Source organism: Myotis nattereri (assembly GCF_964212035.1).
Source record: "Myotis nattereri genome assembly, chromosome: 2".
Classification (NCBI taxonomy): domain Eukaryota; kingdom Metazoa; phylum Chordata; class Mammalia; order Chiroptera; family Vespertilionidae; genus Myotis; species Myotis nattereri.
The window spans coordinates 212,356,656-212,381,966 of record NC_138076.1 but is presented as its reverse complement, the minus strand read 5'-3'; the positions used below and the strand labels follow the sequence as shown (position 1 = coordinate 212,381,966).

The 25,311-nt window shown below is 49.2% G+C and overlaps 1 protein-coding gene across 2 annotated transcripts; it reads left to right on the top strand.

Annotated features, from left to right (window-relative positions):
* Window positions 1–906: 906 nt before the first annotated feature.
* POLDIP3 (DNA polymerase delta interacting protein 3) lies at window positions 907–20,567 on the top strand. Of its 2 annotated transcripts, XM_081082385.1 has the most exons (11): window positions 907–1,059; window positions 9,495–9,885; window positions 10,584–10,670; window positions 11,826–11,921; window positions 12,970–13,149; window positions 13,662–13,739; window positions 14,225–14,354; window positions 17,134–17,200; window positions 18,340–18,729; window positions 19,430–19,485; window positions 20,392–20,567. In XM_081082385.1, the coding sequence occupies exons 1-9, from the start codon at window positions 1,001–1,003 to the stop codon at window positions 18,515–18,517; spliced, it is 1,266 nt and encodes a 421-aa protein (XP_080938511.1). In that variant the 5' UTR covers window positions 907–1,000; the 3' UTR covers window positions 18,518–18,729; window positions 19,430–19,485; window positions 20,392–20,567. The 2 variants fall into 2 exon arrangements, with proteins under 2 accessions (XP_080938511.1, XP_080938510.1); XM_081082384.1 differs by having other exon boundaries at window positions 18,340–19,485.
* Window positions 20,568–25,311: the final 4,744 nt, after the last annotated feature.

Genomic DNA, 25,311 nt, shown 5'->3' with positions numbered 1-25,311 from the left:
TCAGAGAGGAAGGGAGAGGGAAAGAGAAACATCAATGATGAGTGAGAATCATTGGCTGCCTCCTGCACGCCCCCTACTGGGGATAGAGCCTGCCCCCGGGCATATGTCCTTGACTGGAATCAAACCGGGACCTTTCAGTCCGCAGACCTACCCTCTACCCACTGGGCCAAACCGGCCGCTAGGGCCAATGTCACAATTAAAAAAAAAAGGGGTACGTAACTCCACGCGCAGTGTTGGACTAAGAAAATAATTAACAGCTCATAAGGCACTAAGCTATTTGCATCTGCAGGGCCAAGTGGGGCTCTGGGACCGAGCCAGGCGGCCCTCCACTCGTCACCCCGGAAACCACTGCCTCTTAATACGCCACAAAGGGAGCGCCTACTGTGTGCCGCCGTTCTCAGGTTGCCCAGTAGACAGAGCCAGTTCCCCCTCTGCTGCCTTCGCACCAGCCTGTCCTTTAAGCGTGAGGGGGTCGGGCAGATCGCAGCACCCAGGCATCCCGCAAAGTAGGCGGGTCGCCTCAGGGGCAACCTTTACCCGCTCAAAAATTCGTCTCACATTAGCAGTGAGGATTCGGGCGTCACCCCGAATCGTTATTTTCCTTACTCATAAGTTTAAGGCATAAAGAGGCTCGTCCGTTCCTCGCTACAATGGTGATTCTGAATCTCATTAGTGCTACGGTGAGTGTAAAAGTTGACCGTTGAACTGAGATCCCCGTCCCTTTAAAGTTGATCTAAATACTAGTTAATATTTTATGTCGTTTTTCGTTTTATTTGTCCGGCGCGGGGAGAGAATAGAGATGATAGTGACCTCACACTTCGTATGCAGATAAGCGGCTAGCGCCGCTAAGGCTCACGGGGAGCGCTCCGGCCCTTCCGGTTCTTGCCTACTTTGAACTGTCGCGAGAATTCGTCAAGGAAACGCCGGAAACAGCTCCTCAGTAGCGGCTGAAGGGGCGGTCTCGAGGAGTGAGGGAATCCGAGCTGCTCCGTGGTGCAAGATGGCGGACATCTCCCTGGACGAGCTTATCCGGAAGCGGGGAGCTGCGGCAAAGGGGCGGTAAGCGGCCTTTCCTCCCTTCGGGGTTTAGGGCCCGTGGCTTAGCGCGGCTCGGGGTGGAGGGGGAGCGGCCCGGGTTGAGGGGGGAGCGGCCCGGGGCGACGGAGGGCCTCCTGCGCCCGCCCCCTGCCGGAGCCGCGCCGCTCATTGGCCCGGCCGCCGCCGCCGCCGCCACAGGCCGGGCCGTCCGGCCGCCCACTGGCTGCAGGCACCGTCGCTTCGCGGGCCAGGGGAGGCTGGCGTGGCCGCTGGCGGCGCGGGGCCGGGGTACGCGGCCTGTGGGAGCGGCCGAGGGGCGCCCTCAGGGGGCGGAGCTGACCTCCGGGTCCCGAGCGCTTCCCCGGCGCAGCCCCCTCCCGAGAAGACGGGCGCTCGGGCCCCGCTCCCCGCGCCCTCCCCTCGGCCTTCGGGTTAGACGAGTGGACCGCGACGGGGCCGTGACTTGCCCGGACTCTGCGGGGACCGGCCTCCGCCTCCGGCGCCGACCGCCCTCCCCGCGCCGCCGCTGTTCGCCCCCGTCCCCGCGTGTGCGGCGTGTCGGGGACCCCGAGCGCCCGAGGACACTGTCTCGTTGGCATTTTCCCGGCCCGGCCGGCGGGTTGTCCCCATTTTACAGATGCGGACTCGAGGCTGGCAGGGGCAGAGCGCCGGGTCCGAGGCCGCGGCGAGCGGGGCTGCGCTTGAAGTTGCTGCCGGAGGGGCCTCGGCGGGGGAGGAGACCCGGGGGGAGGGGGGGGGGCTTGGCCGTTTCCGGCGGCCGCAGCTCCGGTCCGCAGAGGGGCTGGGGCTGGGCGGGGAGCTGCAGGGGCGGCGTGCCGTCCGCGCCCCGGACTTGGGGCCCGCGGGCCGCCCTGTGTCGGGAGCGGGGACCCGCCCGGGGTTTCCTGCCCACGTTGCCGTGGCCGGACTGTTTGTAAACAGCCAGGCCGCGAAGGTGTTCCGCACCGTGGTTTTAATGCCTCCCGGTGCCTGAAGCTAGAAAATAGCCTCTTTCCCCTGCTGTCTAAAATGAGTCCCACCAAAAAATAGAAATAAATAAAGTGAGCCCCCCCCCGCCCCCGCCCCGGCTCGGCGGCCGGCGCCTCACCGGCTTCTGGCCCACGACCCGCCCTCGGTATTAATTCCCTCGGCGCCTCCCCTGGGTCTCGTCCTCGAGGAACGGGCGAGGCGTTGGCGCTGGGTCCTCTGCCGCGTGTAGGCGCGTCCCGGTTTCGCAGGGTTGCCGGGTGGTTGCTGAGCGAGCCCCTCGGTGCTGGCGGCAGGGGCGCTGTGTGCGGGTCTGTGCTGTTCGCCTGTGGCTGTGCGGAGCCTCGCGTGGGGCGGCGGGCGGGGCGGCGGGGAAGCCGGTGGTGAACCCGTGGGCAGCCCCGGGGCGGGGTCCGGCGCCTCCCTGGCCCGATGACCGAGCTGGGCCGCGTCCTCAGTGGTGACGGAGGTTCTGGTGGATCCTGAGGGTGTGCATGTAAGGATATGAGAGCGCATGCTTTCCAGTTGGCACCGGGTAGCACGTGCTAGCAAGTGGGGCAGTGACCGAGGGCCCTAAAGGCTGGAAGCCAGGCCCCTCCCCTGGCGGCATGCTGGGCTGCAGTGGGGCCCAGAGTCAGACAGCGGAGGTCAGCCCCCTGCCTCTCCCACTGGCTGTGGGTCTGTGCAGGTTACTTACCATTTCCTTATCGATAAAGTGTGGGCAGTCCTGGCTTCATTGGCTATTGCCAGCACCGGTGGATTAATATCTGAAGTTCTTCAGACGTGTCCGATGAGGGCTGAGCGCCCCGTGGACGTGAGCAGTTCCCAGTAGGAGAGGGTTGCGTGGGGGAAATGCAGGCAGAGAGACAGGTGTGGAAGAAAGGACTGCCTGCTGTGTTTGAGTTAAATCTGCTGGAAACTCCGTTTTTATTTATTGAATTAAAACCCACCATTTAATGCAATGCTCAGTAATAAGACACTTACAAAAACATGGGTAAATCTTAAACACATCGTGCGGAGTGAGAGAGGCCAGACAGCTACGGATTGTCTGAGTCTCCTCCAGGATGTTCTGGAGAACCTCAGCACGGACAAGGGGAGAGGGGAGGAGATTGACTACACCTGGGCACCAGAGAACTGTTGGGGTTAATAAAAGTTTTATATTTTGATTGTGGCAAAGTATATATCTAAAAAGGGTGAATTTTACCACATGTAGATTATATCTCAAAATCTCATTTATCAACAACAAAGCAGAGCACCCTCCCACACCAAGAATAGTTCATGCACAGCCTTCAGACCTCTCCTCCCCTTTAATGGAGAGATGTTGCAGAGGTTGTGAGCATATTGGGCAGAACTCTGCCAGCGCCATGTCATAGGCAGTCATGTGAATGTTCAAAACCACATGTTCACAATCTGCCCCAAATTAATGGCTCTCAGTTTCACTGTCCCGCCGTCTTCTTGGGCTCTTGTGCTTGAATTGGGTGCTTGTATCTTCAGTGCCATGGGTGGGCTTGGGCTTGTGGAACCGGCTGACACGCAGCAGAATGCCCCCTGCAGAACAAATGGGGTCCTGAAGTTTCAAATCTTAAGAGGGGAAAGGCTTTCTTAAAAAAGATACGTTCTTCAAACACAGCACCTTCCCCAGAGCTCTGTTCATCCTTTGCTGCGGCCTGTTGTTGTGAAAGATGAAGATCAACCCAAGCAGCTGCAGTCCTGGGCGGCTGACAGCACGGACGGACTGGTCTCGATTCTTATTTAATATATTTTTATTGATTTCAGAAAAGAAGGGAGAGAGAGAGAGAGAGAGAGAGAAACATCAATGATGAGAGAGAATCATAGATCAGCTGCTTCCTGCACATCCCCCACTGGGGATTGAGCCCACAACTTGGGCATGTGTCCTTGGTCAGAATTGAACCTGGGACCCTTTAGACCGCAGGCCGATGCTCTATCAACTGAGCCAAACCAGCTAGGTGTCCATTTTTATTTTACTTGCCCAGCCAACAAAGAGAAAAGCTAGATCTGGGAGTCGTGTCAAGAAATGTAAAAGTTCTGAACAGTTAATATAGTCTATTCTACATGTTTACTAGGAGATTCCTTCCTGGGAACTTTGGTTTAACATTGCATGGATGTCCCAGGAACTTTTATCTTAATACGTTAGGAAGAACCTATGGTTATCTCAGAAAATGTCTTTCCTCTTGATGGACATGGACATAGCCATAGCCTGTGGAGGTGTAAATAGCCTCTTTCCCCACAGGGCATGGAATGTACTAGTACTTAAGAACAGCCTTTCTTCTTTTTTTTTAAAATATATTTTATTGATTTTTTACAGAGAGGAAGAGAGAGAGATAGTTAGAAACATCGATGAGAGAGAAACATCGATCAGCTGCCTCCCGCACATCCCCCACTGGGGAAGTGCCCACAACCCAGGTACATGCCCTTGACCAGAATCAAACCCGGGACCTTTCAGTCCGCAAGCCGATGCTCTATCCACTGAGCCAAACCGGTTTCGGCAAGAACAGCCTTTCTGTTTCATGTTCATTGCACCTTGTAAGTCAAGAAAGGGGCCACTATTATTATTACCTGGACCCCAATTCACTATCATTATTACCTGGACTCCAATTAATTTTCGGAGGTTTTCTTGATTAATTTGAAATTATAGAAAGGGAGGGGGTAGTTTTGAGCGCTCCTTCATCCAGGCCATGGTGAGGCACTGTTTTCCCCCACACATAGCACATCTCTAGTGACTTCAGTTGCTCAAGACCCATGGATGAGTCTCCTCAGGACAGCACTGGCACCAGCTGGTCATTTCTTCCTTTAGATGTGAGAGCATCGCGATTGAGTGAGTCAAGACAACATCTGGTTTGATTAGTTTAACCCTCGGGATAGCTGTCTGTCCACTGCGTCCATGTGTTAGATGAAGCTGGCAGGCACCTTAGTGGGAAAGTTGGGCCCTGAGTGTGTGGGAGCTGAGCAGCCCTGGGCCACATGCCCTGACTGAGGGTCCTTGGAACCAGGGAGGGTGGGAGTTGGAGAGCTTTTCAGTTGAGGCCAGGGCCCTGGTCTGGGTCCTCAGTGCTTGTTTGTCTGTTGAAATAGGAGAGGGAAATGTATGCCTAAAACAGGAAAATTAGTTACTACATAACTTATAGGGAAAGAATTAGTATTTAAAATGAAACCTCTGCACAAGACTCTATTGGAAGGTAAGAGGGTAGTGTGTTATTTTTCTTTATGTCTCTACCTAAATTCAGTGCTCGCTTCGGCAACTCACATACTAAAATTGGAATGATACAGAGAAGATTAGCATGGCCCCTGCACAAGGATGACACGCAAATTTGTGAAGTGTTCCATATTTTTAAAAAATAATCAAGTAGCTAATTCAGAATTGACCCAGGGTAATGGAATGAAACTGTGTTTTCTCCCTATAAAGATGACCTCAACACACATGTTCTCTAACCCAGAGATCCCCATGGGTTAAAATCCACTTTATAATAATCCATGCCCCATCATTGGCCTGAATCCTTGGGGCTGGACTTATGTCCAGAGCCAGCTGCCACTCTGCCCTCCACAGATAGAGCCAAGAGAGTGAGGCCTTCCTAGCCCCATACAAACCCTCTTTGGGCATCACACGTATCCTGGCTCCGGTCAGGGTCTGGGAAAAAGAGCTCAGACTCCAGTGGGGCATTTGCCCTCTTAATCCACAGTACTCTTCCCAAGACCAGGGGGATGCCTGGCGAGTGGCTGACGCAGTGCGGAGGTGCACTGTTGTGGGTGTGACAGGGTGGGGCTGTTAAGAGACTTGCTCAAAATGTCCCTCTCCCCTCTGCAAACATTTACTGAGGCCCGAAGTGCAGTATGTGTTTCCAGAACCTCTGATAGCCTGCATTTGGAGGTGAGGCTGCAGGCCGAAGTTGGGGCAGACCAGGGGCTCCACTGAGGGAGGTTGGGCTTTGTTAGGGAACCTCAACAGTTCTTGGGGCAGGAGGTAACATAACTGATTCTGTTTTAGAGACCTGCTTCTAGCAGGGATGTTCATTTGGAAAATTCCTGATGACTTATGCCTGCTTTATAACCACTACTGCTACCTGCTGGGATGAATAGCTGTCTTTTCATGCAGGAAGAGGAGCAGTGATTATAAAAAGCCTGAACACTGAACCCCCTAAAGCCGTTCATGACAGGAGTTGGAAAGAACTGGTGTAGCCGGGGAACTGAAGGCATGGAATTGCAGGAAAGTGGCTTACTCACCACAACTACATCACCTCCCTCCCCCAAATGTACCTTCTGCGCTGTTCAGTGGGTAAAACACTAGCACCAGGCTGGTGTTTCTGGTGGTCTTTCTGGCCTGACAGGCAGCATGGTGTGTGGGTCTCCAGCATGTGGACATCCTCGGTGCACGCTCACCCTCCAGTCGCTAGCGAGAGTGCTTTCTCCCTCGACATGACTGAAGTCCTGAGATTTTCCTCAGCCGGTGACTGTACTACTCACCCTTCCTTAGCTCTTCAAAGTCTGGCCTTTATTTTTGACCCATGCTTAATTTATTAGGACTTCACCTAGATACAGTGAAGTTCAAATCCAGCCTTCACCATTATAGCTCTGTGATTTGGGATTCTCAGTTTTCTCCCCCATAAAATGTGGATAATAGCCGAATTCTCAGAGTTGTGAGGGTTAAAGGAGGTGTGTCAAAGTCTTTGGACCTTTAGTAAGTGCTCAGGACTGTTAGTTGAGATCATCTTCTTTATAAAATCTTTCGTACACCCTGATAGCAGTTGCCCCTATGTGGCCATGGCAGACATTGCTTATCAACCATAGACTCCTGTGAATTCTCAGTAGAGCACTTAAGAGCCATTACTGATCATCAGAGGAAAATTGTTGAGAAATATGAATAAATTAAGGTTATAGAGGCTACTCTCCATAACCCCTACTAAGCCAGTTTACTAATCTGCCCCTTCTCCATTCTCTGTTCAGGTATATGAAATTTGTTTTCAAGAATCTTGTTCTCTCTGTAGCCACTGATCTGATTACTATTACTGTAGATCAAGCATGTCAAACTCGCAGCCCTCGGGCCGCATGCCTCATTTATTTGGCCCCTGTTAGCCTTTGAGTTTTAGATGTTTGCCTTTTTTCTAGAACTTCATAGAGACGGAGTCTTTCAGTATGAACTCTTAATGTCTGGCTTCTTTTACTCGGCACATTGTTTTTGAGCTTCATCTGTGTTACTTGGTGTATCAATAGTTCATTCCTTTTTACCACTGAGTAATATTTCATTGTATGAATATATTACAGTGTACATCCATTCACCTGGTGATTGGCATTTGGTGTGTTTTCAGATTTTAGTGATAGTGAATAGAAGCTACTCTGAAAAAAATAAAGAAGCTCATTGTTCCTTAGGTATTCAAAATAATCACTTTCAGTTGGTTATCTTTTTGCCCCCTGTTTATGGGCATTGTTTTCTTTATTGAAAGTGTGATTGATGGCATGGCGGCTAGATTTGCCCAATTTCATGGTATTGTAAAATCACGGAGCATCACATGATAAGAGCATCTTCCCTCCCTTAGTTATAAATATCAGGAACCTTTGCTAATGAAGGTGCCCTGGTGATGGGAGGGGGTGGGATGTGGAGAAGGCAGATGAAGATAGGAAGTCTTCAGGACAGGCTCGAGTTGGGATTAGGGTGTGTCTGACCCCCACTGGTGGATGTGCTCATCAGTGACATCTCCCACTGTCAGTGTTTTTGCAGCCTGGTTCCATTTGTAATGCCCCTACCTGGCAGGCAAGATCGTTGTGGGTCCCACTTTTAGGGTCAAGCCCTGGGTTACTCTCTGTGCCCTGGCTACATGGGTAGGAGCTGGGAGGAGCAATTAGTAGCCAGGGTCACAACAGGGTGTGGGACTGGTCGGTGGAGGCAGTCTTCTCTAGGAGAAGCGCTTTCAGGGACAGCCATCACTTCTCTCTCACCTCCCCTGGGACTTGAGTAGGAAGTAGGGAAGCTTGGGCCTGTTATAATGGAAAGATTGTGGGCTCTGGAGTCAGGTGGACCTGGTGTCCAGTCCCAACCATGCTACTAGCGCTGTGATTTAGTTCTTACAGAGGAGATGAGGTGATGGCAACTAACAGCCATTGTGAGCCTGGAAGGTTAATGATTGATAGGAGCCACGTAGGGGCCTTGACACTTCCCTGGATCAGGATCTAAAAACTGTTGGAGCCTTTGTCATTCCCCTGGTGCCAGGATGACACCGGTCAGGAACTGCAGAGTGTGCCCCTGCGAAGCTCTTAGTCCCTCCCAGGAGATGCAGGCTTGTGAACAAATCACTGTGATGCAGCACGGTAGGTGCCTTCATGGAAGCTTTGTCCAGCTGTGGAAGTGATAAGGGGAAGTGAAGGAATGGGAGGTGGGGAGCTTACTGTCTCCTGCTGCCAGCATTGCAAGAGCAAGAAGCCCCTAGCTGGGCCATAGTGGACATTTCCATAGTCTGCCTAGAATGCCCTTGACTCACTTCTCTTTCCAGACACCCTGGCCTCTAAGCCTGCCCACCACCTGCAGGCATCCACTTGCTTGTGGTGTCCCCGCAGACTTTGGACTTTCCTAGAACAGGAGTCTGGTGGTTATGTGGGTGTCTGTATGCCTCCACCCCCAAGTCAGAGCCGCAGGAGACCTGCTCCTTGCTGTGCCCTTTTGGCGACTTGATTGCTGGGCCCAGGGCCTCTGGCTTCGGAAGGGTTCAGTGCCTGATGAGTGAAGGATTCATCTGGAATGCTTTCTGATAACTTCGGTTTTATCTGTCTGGACCTTACATATTTATCAAAATATTTTTTCCTTATTTTATGAGTAGACCTTCAGTAGTAGCTCCTGGTGTGAACTGATAGTCTGTTACTTTTCTGTGATGGGCATCATCAACAGATGTAGGGAGTTGAAATCATTAAATAAAACCAGTGGAGGCTAAAACTCTATCTTCTATAATAATAAAGCGTAATATGCTAATTAGACCAGAGAGCTGAACGACCTTCCAGACGAAGCTGAGGCTGCGAGGGCCGAGGCAGCTGCCACGGCTGCGAGGGCTGAGCCCCTTGCATGAATTTCGTGCATCAGGCCTCTAGTATATGCATGATACTTTCCTCCACCTTTGACGTTCTAACTGGGCTAATCAGAGTAACAGAGACAGATTAACAGAAAAAATAAAATTTTAATACATGCACATGAGGAATTCACATAAGCATGAAGATTTTTATTTTAAAAAAATTCTATTTTATTGATTTCACAGAGGAAGGTAGAGGGAGAGAGAGATAGAAACATTAACGATGAGAGAGAATCACTGATCAGCTGCCCCCCCCCCCCCCCCCCCCCCCCCCAAGGATCAAGCCTGCAACCCGGGCATGTGCCCTGACCGGGGATGGAGCCGAAACCTCCTGGTTCATAGGTTGATGCTCAACTACTGAGCCACGCCGGCTGGGCTTAATATGACAATTTTTATTTGCAGGCTTAGTGTCAGACCAGGAGTTGGAGGTATCCGATCTTATTTTGGGATCCAGCAGAGCTTCCTCAGCCAGCCAGCACGCACAGCCACCTTCCAGCAGAAGTTTGATGCCCGGCAGAAGATCGGCCTCTCGGATGCCCGGCTCAAGCTGGGAGTCAAGGATGCCCGAGAAAAGCTTCTGCAGAAAGATGCTCGTTTCCGGATCAAAGGGAAAGTGCAGGATGCCAGAGAGATGTTGAACTCCCGCAAGCAGCAGAGCATGGCTCCCCAGAGGCCCCACCAGGTTGCTGATGCCCGGGAGAAGCTCAGCTTGAAGCGGAGTTCCCCTGCTTCCTTCATGAGCCCCCCCATCGGGACGGTGACTCCAGCGCTGAAGCTCACTAAAACCATCCAGGTAGGTATGGCTCTTGTCATAAATCCCAGGAAGCCAGCAACAACTATAGATTCTGGCAGAGAGCAGGGCTCAGGAATGTTTGGGGAACATAACATTCCTGGGTTTGTGTAGTAACCATATGAGGAAGGCAAGGTATTGCCCAGTTTTATATAAAAGCAGGGGAGGTCCAGTGAAATGAGGTGACTTTCCCAGGTGAGCTAGCGGTGGAGGGAAGAGAGGGGAAGGGACAAAACATTTATGGAGCATGTGCTACCTGGCAGGCACCTACCATATATGACCTCCCTACTTACTATATTGTTCGCTGCAGCCCCGGGGTTATTACCTCAGCTTTATCTAAGAACCTCGGTCCCGGAGATGTGAACTATGCCCAGAGTTACACAGCTCCTCATACAGTGCCCTGGCCACCTGCACAGCCAGCACCCCACAGGGAACGGGGAGATCATTTCATCTCCACACACTGTGGTAACAGGAACAGAGGCAGCGGGAGCAGGCATTGAGCCGGTTCATTGAGCCCCACGCGTGCCTTGCCAGGGGATCTCTGGGACGGCGAGACTTCCTGTCACTCTCCTGTTTTGGACTGAGGCACTCTGTAGGGCCTTTTCCAAAGACCAAACTGAGTGCCCCTCATAGTTCAAGTTCAGTGACCGTAGAGAATATTTGGGCCCTGTGTGATGGATTGTGACCAGCGGTGTTTCTAGGTTCCACAGCAGAAGACAATGACACCGCCTCATGCCCATCCCGCTGGAATGAGGATTAACGTCGTCAACAATCACCAGGGGAGACAGGTAGAGTGTGTGTGCGTGCGTGTGCATGTGTTCTGGACGTGTGTGTACAAATGTGTTTTGATTGGACCTGCTGGGTGGATTAACTCATGCTACTTTCAGGTTCACAATTTGAAGAATTGGGAGAGATTACATTTGACTGTACTATATAAGTTTTAAGAAGAAATTTTAAAACTGAGGAGAGAGGCATAAGAGGCAGAAGCAAATTGAAAAAAAATTTTTTTTAATTAATATGTGCTTAATACAGAAAATTTTCAAACCAGAGAAAGATTAGGAAGAAGAAGTTTCTACGCTCCTATTCTCCTAAGCCAACCATTGTAGAAATTCTGCCCTGGTTCCTTCCTGTTTTTTAAATGTCATCATTATTTAATTATTGCATAGTTGTAGTTGTGGTTATATTTTTAATCCATTTTTGTATCATTCTTTTTTCACTTTATAACAAGCATTTTTCTGTTTTCACATTTATTGTAAACGACATTTTGAACCCTTGGTTCGCCATAAGCATCTATAGATGCAAGCAGGATGGTTTCCATTTTGGACGCGTGTCAGTTAACTGGATAACTGCTTAATCCAGGGGTCCTCAAACTACGGCCTGCGGGCCACATGCAAATACAAATATTATATTTGTTCCCGTTTTTTTTTACTTCAAAATAAGATATGTGCAGTGTGCATAGGAATTTGTTCATAGTTTTTTTTTTAAACTATAGTCCGGCCCTCCAACCGTCTGAGGGACAGTGAACTGGCCCCCTGTTTAAAAAGTTTGAGGTCCCCTGGCATAATCCATTGAGTTGACGTTCCAGTTGATTTAAACCATTTTACTGTACTTTTCACTGTTAGAAATTCTCTGAACATCTTTGTGGGTAATGTTCTTTCTAGGGTTTGGGCCAGAGTGCCAGGGTGGGGCTTTCCTAGCCACAGGATATACGCAGACATTTGGGGGCTCTTCCTAGGCCTCGTCCACTGGTAGAAAGGATGGACCTGGAAGCTGCAGCTCTTCCTCTGCCCTTGTGGGCGGGGAGCCTCACTCAGCTCCTCAGGCACCCACACGCCCGCTTCTCCTCCACCTCCATCGCTCCAGCAGCCCTCGCCCTGCTGTCCTCGCTCCAAATGCTGTTGGCAGCCTTTACGCCACATTAGTTTATATTGATTTATTTTCAGAATTTATATGACCTGGATGAAGATGATGACATTGCAGCTCCCATTCCTAGTAAACAGATGAAATTGGCAACCTCCAGCAGCTTTCTCCACCACATGGTAGGGTGTTTCATGTTTTGCCGACACTCGCTGTGTGTGTGTGATTAGTTGGATGGTAGAGGTGGTGGAGAATTGGCCTTTCGACTCAGATATATTTCTTCATTTGGGTCTTAAGATTTTCAGAACTGGAACTAGCCCAGCCCCTCATTTTATCAATACTGAGACCAGAGTGTCTGGTGACTTGTTCAAGGTCCCATAGGTCGTGAGGTGCAGAGCTACAGCTCCCCATTGATTCAGGTTTGAGACGCTTCATGAGAAACGTGATGACCCACAGGAGGAATCCATGTTCTTTCATTTGCCGCAGGACATTCTACATGCTTCCCTTTCCTCCGTTCTTAAATCTGATTCCCTTCGTTACTGTGTTAGCAAAACAATCTGAACCTTACCCACCAGTGCAGTCTCACAAGAGAAGCTTGATAACTAGGATACTGGTCAGATACAGGCAGAACAGGAAAGAAAGCAGCATCGGGAACATCAAGGACGTCTGCATGTTCCCTGACATTCCGGGAGCTGCTAGGGCGAGGCCTGTTTCTGGTGCCCCTGTAGAGCCAGAACAGGGGCCAGACAGCTGGGAGTCTGGGCCTTCTTGAGAGGGGGTTCTTAAGCCCAGCCAGCCTGGAGCTGGTCAGTCATTGTGATAGAAGCATATGTGGGAATCCCAAGCTTTTGACCTTCCGACCAGCCCCAAATTGTTGGATTTTTATAAAGTCTAAAGCATGTCAAACTCGCGGCCGGCGGGCCGCATGCCTCATTTAGGTAATCGAGGTCTAAACGGTTTGAGTGAGCCTGTGGATCCTGGTCAGGGCTGCGTGTAAGCTTCTCAGCAAGGGCTGCTCACCCTGGAAAGTGGCTTCTGTGAGCGCGTGTGCAGGCTGTGTGTTTCTCTCCCCTTCTGCACCCTCCCTGTGGATGTCATTGGCAGCCTTTTGGCTTCAGGCCACTAATGGAATTGGGGAAATGGTGGGGGGCTCCAGGGTGGGGGTTGTCGGTCCCTAACTGGGCATCCAAGTCGCTAGCCCCTCAGGTTCCTGTCTGCCTCTTTGTTTAGGCCGGGCTGAGCAGTTCCAAGCTTTCCCTGTCCAAGGCCCCCCCTCTCACCAAAGTGGTTCAGAATGATGCGTACACAGCTCCTGCTCTCCCCTCCTCGGTTCGAACGAAAGCCTTGACCAACGTGTCCCGGACACTCGTGAACAAGGAGGATTCCCCCAAAGAGCTGCCGCCTGCTGAGGTGAGGTGAAGGTGAAGGAGAGGAAGTGGAAGTGACCACCCAGTGGAGAGTGGCCGTGCTGGGTGGGCAGTGTGCTGTAGGTGCCCTGCTGCGTCCTCACAGCGCCCCTCTGAGGTACGCGTTGCCACCCCCATTTCACAAATGAGCAAACCAAGACCCAGGGCCCCTGGCGCAGAGAGCTCGCCGGCGAGGGGGGACAGCCTGTGTCTGGTGCTGGAACAGCTGTGCTCCGAGCTGCTGGGCACTGAGGAGCGCCGCGTCCACGGGGCACAGCCGGGAAGGCTGGTCGGGTGGGTGCTGAGGTAGGAGTGGCATCCCAGGCAGAGGCACAGACGCCTGAGCGGCTCTGCTTATTGGAAGCAAGAGGCTCTCTCCCTTAGCATGGGCTGGGGGGCGTGATGGGCGCTGAGGTCTCTAATAGGAGGTGGGCCTCCAGGTCACTGGCCCAGAGTGAGTTCTGCTGTTGAGCACAGCTGTTCTCTGCCTTCTGGTAACACTCTTGTCTGTGGCAGCCTGTCCTCAGCCCTTTGGAAGGGACCAAGATGACTGTGAATAACCTACACCCTAGGGTCACCGAGGAGGACATTGTTGTGAGTATTGTGCCCTGCGAGAATTTCCCGTCTCCAGCCACTTCTGTGTCAGTGGAATTGGTCACTCTACATAGAGCTCCAGAGTTTATTCCTAACAGATGCCTGTGCGACATATTAGCCACTGTTGTTATCGGATAAGCCTGTACATTCATCCTCATGCCAGAGTTCTCAGAGAAATTCCATAACTATTATCCTTATTGAGGAAGGAGGTGGGCACCGAGGCGGGAGGACTTTGGGCGTGACTTGTTGAATGTAAGCTCAGGCCCATTTCTCATTGCCTGCGCACAGCTTGTCCCCTCTCCTGGTCCATGCTGAGGCCTGTGGATGTCCCCAGAACACCCCCTAGAATGGAGCTTCCCTGAAATCTTGGGCATATTCAGCCGTAGTGCGGCCACCAGTCAACCCAGAGCCCTTGCAATGTGTTGAATGGCAGGCAGGATGATGGCCTGAACTCTTCCCCTAACCCCAGCCCCTCTGCTTGGCAGGAGCTTTTCTGTGTGTGTGGAGCCCTGAAGCGGGCTCGGCTGGTCCATCCGGGGGTAGCAGAGGTGGTTTTTGTGAAGAAGGATGATGCCATCACCGCATACAAGAAATACAACAACCGGTGTCTGGATGGTGAGTCGGAGAAAGCAGCTACTTCCCTCCCACTCCTCACTGCTACTGCCGGGCAGCAGGCCTTCAGCGCATCCTTCCCCTGCAGTGGGGGAGGGCATCCTGTGCAGTCCCCATTGGGGCCTTCTGTGTACCAGGAGCAGGCAGGGAGGGGAGTCTCTGGGTGGTGCTGAGCTGCCAGCTCCTGTCCCACAGCCCTGGGTGTCACCTGGCCTAGCACCTAAGCTAGCTAGCAGGGGACACCTGTTCCACGGGTGGTCCTCTTAGGGAGTCTCGGCAGTGCTTGTGAGCCATAGCCTCCCCAGCCAGCTGTGGGTCTGCTCGGTGCTAGGACACAGGCTCCTGCATGGCCTGGAGCCTCGTCTGACTGTTGGCACCCGGTGAGCTCTGCTTCTAGTGAGTAAACCACTGATTTCACTGAATGCAGATTCCCCATTCATCTCGGGGCAGCCTAGGGAGAGGAACGCTGTCTGCACGGTCCTCCTGTCCACCATTTGCTCTTCCGGTGTGTGTGTTGCGTCCCTACTGTGGAGCAAGGCCCTGTGCTTGCAGCGGAGGGGCAGAAACTAAGAAAACACAGTCGCTGGGAGTTTGGTTTGCATTTCCCCAATAACTAATGATGTTGAGCATCTTTTCATGTGCTTTTTGGCCATTTGTGTATCTTCCTTAGAGAAATGTCTATTCAGAATCTTTGCTCACTTTTTGAATTGTCTTTTATCATTGAGTTGTAAGAGTTCTTTATATATTCTTTTTTTTTTTATTACTTACCTGTTTTCTCAATATATATATATTTTTTATCCTCACCCAAGGGTATTTTCCATTGATTTTTTAGAGAAAGTGGAAGAGAGAGGGAAAGACAGAAACATCGATGTGACAGAAACATTGATTGGTTGCCTCCTGCACTCGCCCTGGAGCCTGCAACCAAGGCACGTGCCCTTGACCGGAATTGAACCCAGGACCCTTCGGTCCACAGGCTGACGCTCTGCTCTGTCCACGAGCCAAACCAGCCAGGGCTCTTTATATATAATCTTGATAAAGGTCTCTTAGATAAATGGTTTGTTAATCTTTCCTCCCAATATGTAGTTTGTCTTTTCACTCCTTTTTTAACATATGCATTTAGAGTGCTATATTTATCTCTCAGCACTGCATTAGCCACATTTCAGAAGTATTGGTATGTTGTGTCTTTTCATTCATCTCAAAGTATTTTCTAAGTTACCTATGTTTTTCTTCTTGGACCCATGGGTTATATAGGGTTGTTTTGTTAATTTCCATGTATTTGTGAATTTTCCAAACTTTCTCCTGGGTACGTGGGACAATATGTGTTTAGCTGCTATTGGGGAGATGTCTGTTTCTCTGTTCATCTGCCTGGTTCTGTCCATTACTGAACGGGCAGAACCGAAACCTTCAGCTGTTGTTTGTTTACTTCTCCTTTCACTTCTGTCAGCTTTTGCTCCATGTGTTTGAGCCTTTTGTTAGTTTCATAAATGTTTATAATTGTTCTAATTGTTTTCTTTCTAGTGGAGTGACCCTTTTATCAGTTATAAAACATCCCTCTTTATCTCTAGTAACATTTTGTTTTAACGTCTATTTTAGCTGATACTCATATAGCCACTCCAGGTTTCTTTTTTTTTTTCTTTTTTTTTTATTGATTTTTTACAGAGAGGAAGGGAGAGGGATAGAGAGTTAGAAACATCGATGAGAGAGAAACATCGACCAGCTGCCTCCTGCACACCTCCCACAGGGGATGTGCCTGCAACCAAGGTACACGCCCTTGACCGGAATCGAACCCGGGACCCTTCAGTCCGCAGGCCAACGCTCTATCCACTGAGCCAAACCGGTTTGGCACCACTCCAGGTTTCTTAGGGTTGCTGTTTGGGTGACATATATCTCTTTTTACTTTCAACCTTTTTGTATCTTTGAATCTAATCTCCAATAGATAGAATATATCAAATCTATTTCAGATTAATACTAACTTCATTCCACTGAGAGATAGAAACGTCACTTCTGTATGGCTTCATTTCCTCATTTTGTGCTGTTTTTTTAATATTTACATTAAGAAATTTTTTTTTTGCCGAAACCGGTTTGGCTCAGTGGATAGAGCATCGGCCTGCAGACTGAAAGGTCCCAGGTTCAATTCCGGTCAAGGGCATGTACCTGGGTTGCGGGCATATCCCCAGTAGATGTGCAGGAGGTGGCTGATCGGTGTATCTCTCACATCGATGTTTCTAACTCTCTATCCCTCTCCCTTCCTCTCTGTAAAAAATCAATAAAATATATTTAAAAAAAAAAAAAAGTAATTTTTTTTCTTTATCATACTCTTTTTTGTTATTTTCCCTGTCACATTCTATGTACACTGGGAGTGTAGTACTCGGTACAGTTAATCTTTCATAGACAAAGTGGAAGTTTGTACGTATACTTTAGAATCCTCTGTGCACTTAATTTCCTAGCCTAACATTTTCCCTTACTAATTCTCCACAAGCCAGGTTGGGTGGCTCCACACCGAGCCCTGGCTCTCCCTGACTTCCACGCTCTTCTCCGCTGTGAGGCAGGGTCTGTTGCCAGTTTGCTTCTTGGTGCTGTCATTGCCGAGGTTTCATGGGCCTCACACACTGGGATTTTCTTAGTCCCTGGGTTTTGCTTCAGAATCCAGCAGCTCCACCCCCAGTGTGAAGCTAGAGCTGCCAGCGGTGGGTGTTTGACCCCCGTGATGCAGGTGGCGGCCTTGTCCTTTTGTGTGGAGAGCTGTGGTCTCGTAGCAGAGCCTTTTCTCTTGGTTTTTCAGGGCAACCAATGAAGTGCAACCTTCACATGAATGGGAACGTCATCACCTCCGACCAGCCCATCCTGCTGTAAGTCCCAAAGGCAGCCGTGCTGGGGCGGGTGGGGCTCTCCCCTCGCTGACTCTGCCTGGTCACCTCTATCCTGACGGTACCTGGCCTGCACACAGCTCCACCCCACCTCCTGTGCTCTCTGGCAGGCCGGCAGTCGGGGTGCTCAACTTTGTGCAAAGGGGCTTGTCTCGTCTTTTCCACAGGGGATTGGCCTCACGGGCTAGCATTACAACCTGCTCCCAGCCTATAATCTAGACCAGCCGTGGTCTAGATTAAAACTAAAAAAAAAAAAAGACCGTACCCTTTTATGTAATGATGTTTACTTTGAATTTATATTAGTTCACACAAACACTCCATCCATGCTTTTGTTCCCGCCCTCCGGTCCAGTTTAAGAACCCATTGTGGCCCTCGAGTCAAAAAGTTTGCCCACCCCTGCTCTAGACACACTTGAGGAGAAAGTGGAGAGCAGGCCAGATGTGTCCCTCTTTGCAAAACTGGGTGCATTGTCCAAGGGGACAGGGAACTCCACCTCCTGTGATTGCCTCTGATGGAGACGGTGCTGGCTGCTGCCCTTGTTCTGTGTCACACGTCTGGGTGTACGTGCCGGGTGTGGGACTGCAGTGCCTAATGTGTAGGCTGTCCTCTTATAGACAAGGAGGCAGAGACCTGGGGAGGATGTTATCCTTGCCAAGGCGGGTGGGGTAGTGCGGGGCAGGCCTGAAGTAGACTTCAAAATTCAAAAAGACCAGAATGTGAACCCTGGATATTGAATTGTGTGATTTGGACTAGTTTCTTAAACTGTATTGCAGGACTAAGTTGTATTCTGAAAAGTGTGGGTCCTATGTCCTAATAAGTTTGAGAACCATTGGGCTAAGCAGAGTTAAATTTATTTCTTCAAGACTTCTCAGAATATATAACATGCTGATGTGTGTGACCATCCCTGAGGGATGTGCATTGTTCTCTAAACTTAACACCCCAGCTGACAGCAGGCTGCACCTCATCCGCAAGCAAGAAGAGGGGAGGTTTGCTGCAGAGGAAGTGAGATGCAGGCTACAGAGAGCACTACATTGGGGGCCTAGCTTGTAATGATCAATAAACGGTGGCCCCTCTGCGTCTAAGGGAAACTGACAAGGATCTTGACTCTTCTCTGCTCACAGACGGCTGAGTGACAGCCCCTCGGTGAGAAAGGAGAGTGAGCTGCCTCGCAGGGCGAACTCTGCTGCCTCGTCCAACCCTCCAGCTGAGGTGGACCCCGACACCATCCTGAAGGCGCTCTTCAAGTCCTCGGGGGTCTCTGTGGCCACACAGCCCACAGAATTCAAAATCAAACTTTGAGCGGGGGAGCAAGGCAGCCAGAAGGGGGCAGAGGAGGGTGGCTCTGTTTCCCGAAGCAAAGCTTGTGACCAATGGGCCGTTGGACTGGAGGCCCCAGGTGGGGGTAAGAGCTCCTCACTGGACAGACCCGCCTTCCTGTGATGTGTTCTACCCTGTGCTCTGTACGTTAACATTTCCTCTAGTGTTTCTTCTCCCTCCACCTTCTCTCCAAGGTAGGTTTGTGTTGTTCAGATTGTCTCTCCCCTTAAACTCAGCTCCAAACCAAGTTCTTTCCTGGAAATGGTGTCCTGAATTCTCTGTGTGCTTTCTTGTGGCTCCATGGGATACAGAGTGGGGCTGTTTAGAGGATACTGTTTTTTTCCAGGGGTGAGGGGCTTCCTCCCGTTATATTTTTTGAAGTTTTTGAACAAAGTGGAGAAGAGAAGTTTCACCATCCTAATGGGAGCCGGGTCAGCTCCAGAGCTGTGCCACTCTCCGGCCTGGTCAGTGGAGGGGCCTGGGTGGGCATCAGGCCACAGGCTCTTGTCCTCTCCCCACAATTGTCTCCACACCAGTGTGGTCTGGAGGGCCCTGTTGGCAAGGGCATGGTGAGGCTGCTGCTCTGCCAGGAAGTGTGCACCCCAGCTCTTGCCTGTAGGGCCTGTGCTGTTTCGGGCAGCTCAGAGTTAATCCTGAGGTCACAGGTCCCTTTCCCATGGGTTAGGCCCAGTGCTCCACCCCAGTTCCCTTGGTCTCCGGTTATTACTGCTGGGAGGGCTTGCTGGTGCCTCAAGTTTTCACTAGCCCAGAGCTCATCACACCCTGGTTCTGGTTAATGCCAGCTCTCCCCTCGTTTTGTGACACTGTGGGTTTGGAGGATTATTCAAAGGGGAGATACTGGCTTGCTCCTGCCTCTTTTTTTTCTGGCCTCAGATGTCTACAGGACAATAGTCAGGATTCTTGGGAGCACATATGCAGCTACCACCTTGGTAAGTGGCCCATCGGAACATGAGCAGAGGGATCTTTTCCTGCCTTGGCAATGGGGGGGGGGGGGGGGAGTGGTGGTAAGAAGGGAGTAGAGAGAGCAAAGCAGCCCGTCCAGGCAAACACTAGGTTCCTCTCTCAGAATGGTTCCAGGGAGTTGGGGCAAAACTTTAGCACTCAGGGCAGCCCCTGAATGCCCAGTCAGCATGGCTCCAGAGTCACCATCCATGCCCCGCCAGCTGGCTGGGGCTGTAAAGGGAGTCCAGGTGGCAGAGCTGGAGAGAGTTGGGGAGCAGGATTCTGGGAGCCCCACAGGATCAGTAGCAAGTGCTGTGAAAGGCACAGGCCAAGAAAGGAAAGGGGCTGAGACACTAAGCCTCTCGTGACCTGCTTGGGGCCAGCACAGTGAAGACAGACCTTTAAACACGTTTCCTCAGAGTTAAATCTGTCAAGCAGGAAGGCCTGGGGTTTGAACCCAGCTCCATCCTCCAGCTCCGAGGTTGCACAGGCCCAGCAAGTCCAAGGGATGTGCTTGGTGGTGCTCCCTTTATGGTTCCGTAAAGAATGCAGTTCTTGTTCCCTTTTCCCCCTTTAAATGGGTGCAAATGTAGTTCTCAGCAGCTGAAAGACATTCCTCCGACACTTTCCCAAAACTCCTGGCCCAAGGGAGCATCCAAGGCGTGGGGCCTCGTTCTGGGGCCCAGAGCACAGGCCGCCACGCTCAGACTCTGCCCCGAGCAGAGGTGGTAAACGTCCTGCCTGCATGGTGTTGCCCTCCCCCTTCCAGTCCCAGGCCAGGCCGCTCTGGTAGCAGAGTGTTGTTGAGGTAGTTGCAGCCACCTGGTCACCTGGACCCGGTCCTGGACAGCCATGTGGTACATTGTGGGGTGAAGCCCGTTTGTCTCCCCTAGTCTACAGGATGGCATCGAAGAGAAGGTGGTGGGCCAATCCTCGTGTCCCTCTTAACTTCCCGCTCCCCTACGTTCCCCATCTGTGTCTCTTTTGTTCAAAAGAAGAGGAAGAGGCATTAAGGGATGGAAGAGACTCTGTTACTTATACATTTCTGAATAAATGTTTGTTATTCCTACCTCTGAGCTGTCATTTCTTAAAAGCTTTACTAAGTGGCCTTAATAACCAGAGGCAGGCATTTGCCTTGGCTTTCCTACTCCCAACTCCGGCCTTGGGTCAGAGTTCCTCACAGCACTCACCGAACCTGATTCTCCACGGCTGAGAGGATGTGAGCAGGGTGTCTGTGGGAGCACCTGGCACAGTGACTACCTCCTGGACCTGAAGTACCGCACTGGGTATGAAGCATGGTCAGCCTGACTGATGGAATAAGTACACTGCATTTTACTGACTTTACCATTCCTTTGTGGTGGTTAATCCTCACCCGAGGACACCCTCTATTTTTATTGATTTGATAGAGGAAGAGAGAGAGAGAGACATCAGTAAGAGAATCAGCTGCTTCCTGCACACCCCACGGGATCGAGCCTGCAACACCGAGCATCCGTGACCCCCTGGTTCATAGGTCGACGCTCAACCGCTGAGCCACACCAGCTGGACTTCCATTGATTTTTAGAGAGTGAAAAGGAGAAGAGACAAGAGAGAACAACTCTCACATTGATTGGTTGCCTCCCGCACACACCCCGACCAGGGCCAGGGATCAGTCCTGCAATTCAGGTATGTGCCCTTGACCAGAACTGAACCCAGGACCCTTCAGTTCACGGGCCAATGCTCTATCTACTGAGCCAAATCAGCTAGGGCTGACTTAACCATTCTTAAGTGTACATTTCATTGGTATTAAATACATGCACATTGTGCAACCAATAACTCCCCATTCTTCCTCCCCCCGCCCCTGGCAACCCACCCCTATACTCCCCAGAAATGGCAAGAGATGTAATGCTGCAGATTCGAGAATCTCACAGGACCTCAAGAGAAACACAAAGAGAGTCACACCAGGACCCTGCATAGTCGAGGATGCTTAGGAAACTAAAAATAATCCTGAAAGCAGCAAGAGAAATGATGCCTGTAGGGGGAAAAAATTGAGTGACACTTCTCATCAGAAACCATGAGGTCAGAGGAATGGTATATTTACCAAGTAGCAAAAGAAAATTACTGTCAACAAAATCTATACCCAGCAAAAAATATCCTTCAGGAATTGGGGAGAATTTAGGCATTCTCAGATGAAGAAAAAGTAGGAGAATTTGTTGCCAGTAGACCTATCCTGAAAAGATGGTTGAAGTTCTCTAAACATAAAGAAAAAATTTTTGGCCAAAACCGGTTTGGCTCAGTGGATAGAGCGTCAGCCTGCGGACTGAAAGGTCCCAGGTTCGATTCCGGTCAAGGGCATGTACCTGGGTTGTGGGCATATCCCCAGTGGGAGATGTGCAGGAGGCAGCTGATCGATGTTTCTCTCTCATCGATGTTTCTAGCTCTCTATCTCTCTCCCTTCCTCTCTGTAAAAAATCAATAAAATATATTTAAAAAAAAAATTTTTTGAAAAGGAAACTTAGAATATCACAAAAGAAGGAACAACAGAAATAGCAAAACAAAACCTTGGTAAATAAAATACTTGCCTTCTCCAGTTTTCTAAATTATGGTTGATTGTTAAAGCAAATGTTATAACATCGATGTGGTTTTCAACATAGGAAATATTTAAAGCAATTGCTTTATAAATGGGAGAGAGCAAAGGGATCTAAATGGGAGATTTCCACAATTCTCTCAAATTGGTAAAATTTGGACAAAGTATATTGTAATGTATAACGTAATTATTGGACTGACAACTAAAATGATAAGCAGTGCACCCAAAAACACTGTAGAGAAGTCAAAATGGAATTCTAAAAATAATTTTCAAGCAATCTACTGGAAGTCAGGAAAAACTAAACAGAAAAAAAAAAAAAAGTGAGACGTAAGCCCTAGAATACCACAAAGTACATTAAGTATAAATGTTCTAAATACATCTGTCAGTTGAAAGAAATTGGCAAAGTGGATGAAAAAACGTGACCTAACTATATGCTATCCACAAGAAACTCACTTCAAATATAACAGTATAAGTAGGTTGAAAGTAAAAGGATGGGAAAATGGTAAATATGCAAACAGTACTCAAAAAAGAAGAGGCAAAATAAAGTAACTACAGTAGGTCCTCGGGTTATGTCGGAGATCTGTTACCACGGCGCTTTTCGCTGTAAGTCAGAGCCCACCTACATAAGTACCTATGTCACTCACATGGAGCACATACACAGCAGTAATGAAGTGAAACAGTAAAAAAATTTAAAAGGTAATTCCTGACCTTTACTCATGGTAAATAAATAATAAAAACATAAAGCACATATGTACATACATTGAAATGATAGAATTTAATATAAATAAGTGGGAGATGGCCACGAAACGACATTCATCGAGTCTGACGTAACCTGAGGACTGTCTGTATATTTGATATCAGGTACATTAGACTTAAGAGCAAAGAAAGTTACCAAGCACTTTGCTGTCCAACTGAATATAATTTTTTAAAAAAATTACCAGGTACAGCCCTAGCCGGTTTGGCTCAGTGGATAGAGCATCCACCTGTGGACTGAAGGGTCCCAGGTTTGATTCTGGTCAAGGGCACATGCCCAGGTTGTGGACTCAATCCCCAATAGGTGGCGTGCAGGAGGCAGCCGATAAATGAATCTCTTTCATTACTGATGTTTCCATCTCTCCCTTTCCCTTCCTCTCTGAAATCAATAGAAATATATTTTTTAAAAAATCAGGTACAGAGGACATTACATAATGAAAAAAGGTTCATTGCAACAAGAAGACATAATCCTAAACATGTACTCACCAAATAACAGAGCTACAAAATGATGCAAAATGTAGTAGAATGGAAGGAACAGAAAATCCACATTTTTACTTGGAGACTCCAACACCTCTTAACAACTGGTAGAACAATTAGAAGAAAATCAGCAAGGATGTAGAACTTAACACCATCAACCAACAGGATCCAATCAGAATACTCCCCAACAACAGGATACACACTCTTCAAATGCCCATGGAACATACGTAAAGACAGATCATACCCGGGGCCATACAACAAATCTCAACAAATGTAAAAGAACTGAAATTATAGTATGTTCTTTGGTAACCATGGAATGAATCCCTGGGTTAAAGATGTAAAAGTTTCCTTCTTAAGATCAGAGACAAAGATGTCTGCTTTTATCACTTCTATTTAACATTGTACAAGAGGTTCTAGCCAGGACAATTAGGGTGAAAGGAAAAGCATCCAGATTGGAAAGAAAGAAGTAAAAGTATTTGTAGATGATATGGTCTGGTATACAGAAAATGCTAAGTAATCCTCTAAGAGATTACTAGAGCCAAATAAACAGCAAGGTTACTGGGTACAAAATCCGTCGGTGATAATTGAAATGAACAATCTAAAAATCAAGTTAAGAAAATGATTCCACCCCCTGAACCTGTCCCCAAGGCCCCCTTTTCTCTGACTTCTTAGTGAGCCAAAGCAGCCCAGCCTAGGCTCATTTCCTTGTTTCACTGTCCCCAGCTTTAATAAACATCCTCTAAAATTAAAAAAAAATTCCACTTAGCATAGTGTCAAAAAGAGTAAAATACTTATACATAAATTTAGCAAAATAGCCCTAGCCGGTTTGGCTCGGTGTATAGAGCGTTGGCCTGAGGACTGAAGGGTCCTGGGTTCCATTCAGTCGAGGGCACATGTCTGGGGTTGCGGGCTTGATCCCCAGTAGGGGACATGCCGGAGGCAACCCATCAATGATTTTCTCTCATCATTGATGTTTCTATCTCCCTCTCTCTTCCTCTCTGAAATCAATAAAAAAATATTTTTAGAAAGGTTTTAGCAAAATAAATGCAAAACTTATATTTTGAAAACTGCAAGACATTGTTGAAAGAAACCAAGTAACCAAAACAGTCTTGAAGAGAGTTGAAGGACTCACACTTCTGAGTTCAAACCTTAACCACAAAGGTACAGTAATCAAGACAGTGTGGTATTAGGGTAAGGATAGAAATATAGATCAGCCCTGGCCAGGTGGCTCAGTTGGTCCAAGTGTCATCCCGATCTGCCCAGGTTTCGGGTTTAATCCCGGTCAGGGCACATACAGGAATCAGTCAGTGAGTGCACGGATAGGTGGAACAACAAATCGTTTTTTTCTCTCCCTCTAAAAGGTCAATTTTAAAATTTCAAAAAAATACATAGATCAATGGGATAGAATGGAAAGTCCAGAAATAATGCCTCATCTATCTGGTCATTTAATTGTCAACAAGAGTGCCAAGACAATTCAGTGCAGGAAAGAATCATCTTTTCAATAAATGGTTCAGCCCTGGCTGGTGTGATTTAGTTGGATGAATGTCACATTGAAAAGTTGCTGGTTTGATTCCCAGTCGGGGCACATACCCAGGTTGTGGGTTCAATCCCTGGTTGGGGTGCATGCAGAAGGCAACAGATTGATGTTTCTCTTTCATATTGATATTTCTCTCCCTTCTCCAAAATCAATTTTAAATTTTTTTTTAAAAAGTTCATATTCCTTAAAATATTTCAAAGACAACGGGGTATCCACAAAAAATTCATCAAAATTAAAAACGGTACTTTTTAAAAAATATTTTTTTATTGATTTCAGGGAGGAAGGGAGAGGGAGAGAGAAAAACATCAATGATGAGAGAGATCACACGCCCTCATTTACTCCCACATTTACGTCCTGACTTTATTCTGCTCCAGGAAGGAAGTGGCCCAAGAAAGGGTGGGAACCCCACGCTGCGCCGTTGTCATGGAAACACGTACCTCCCAGCTCCCAACTACAACTCCCAGCGGCCCGCGCGGCTTCCGG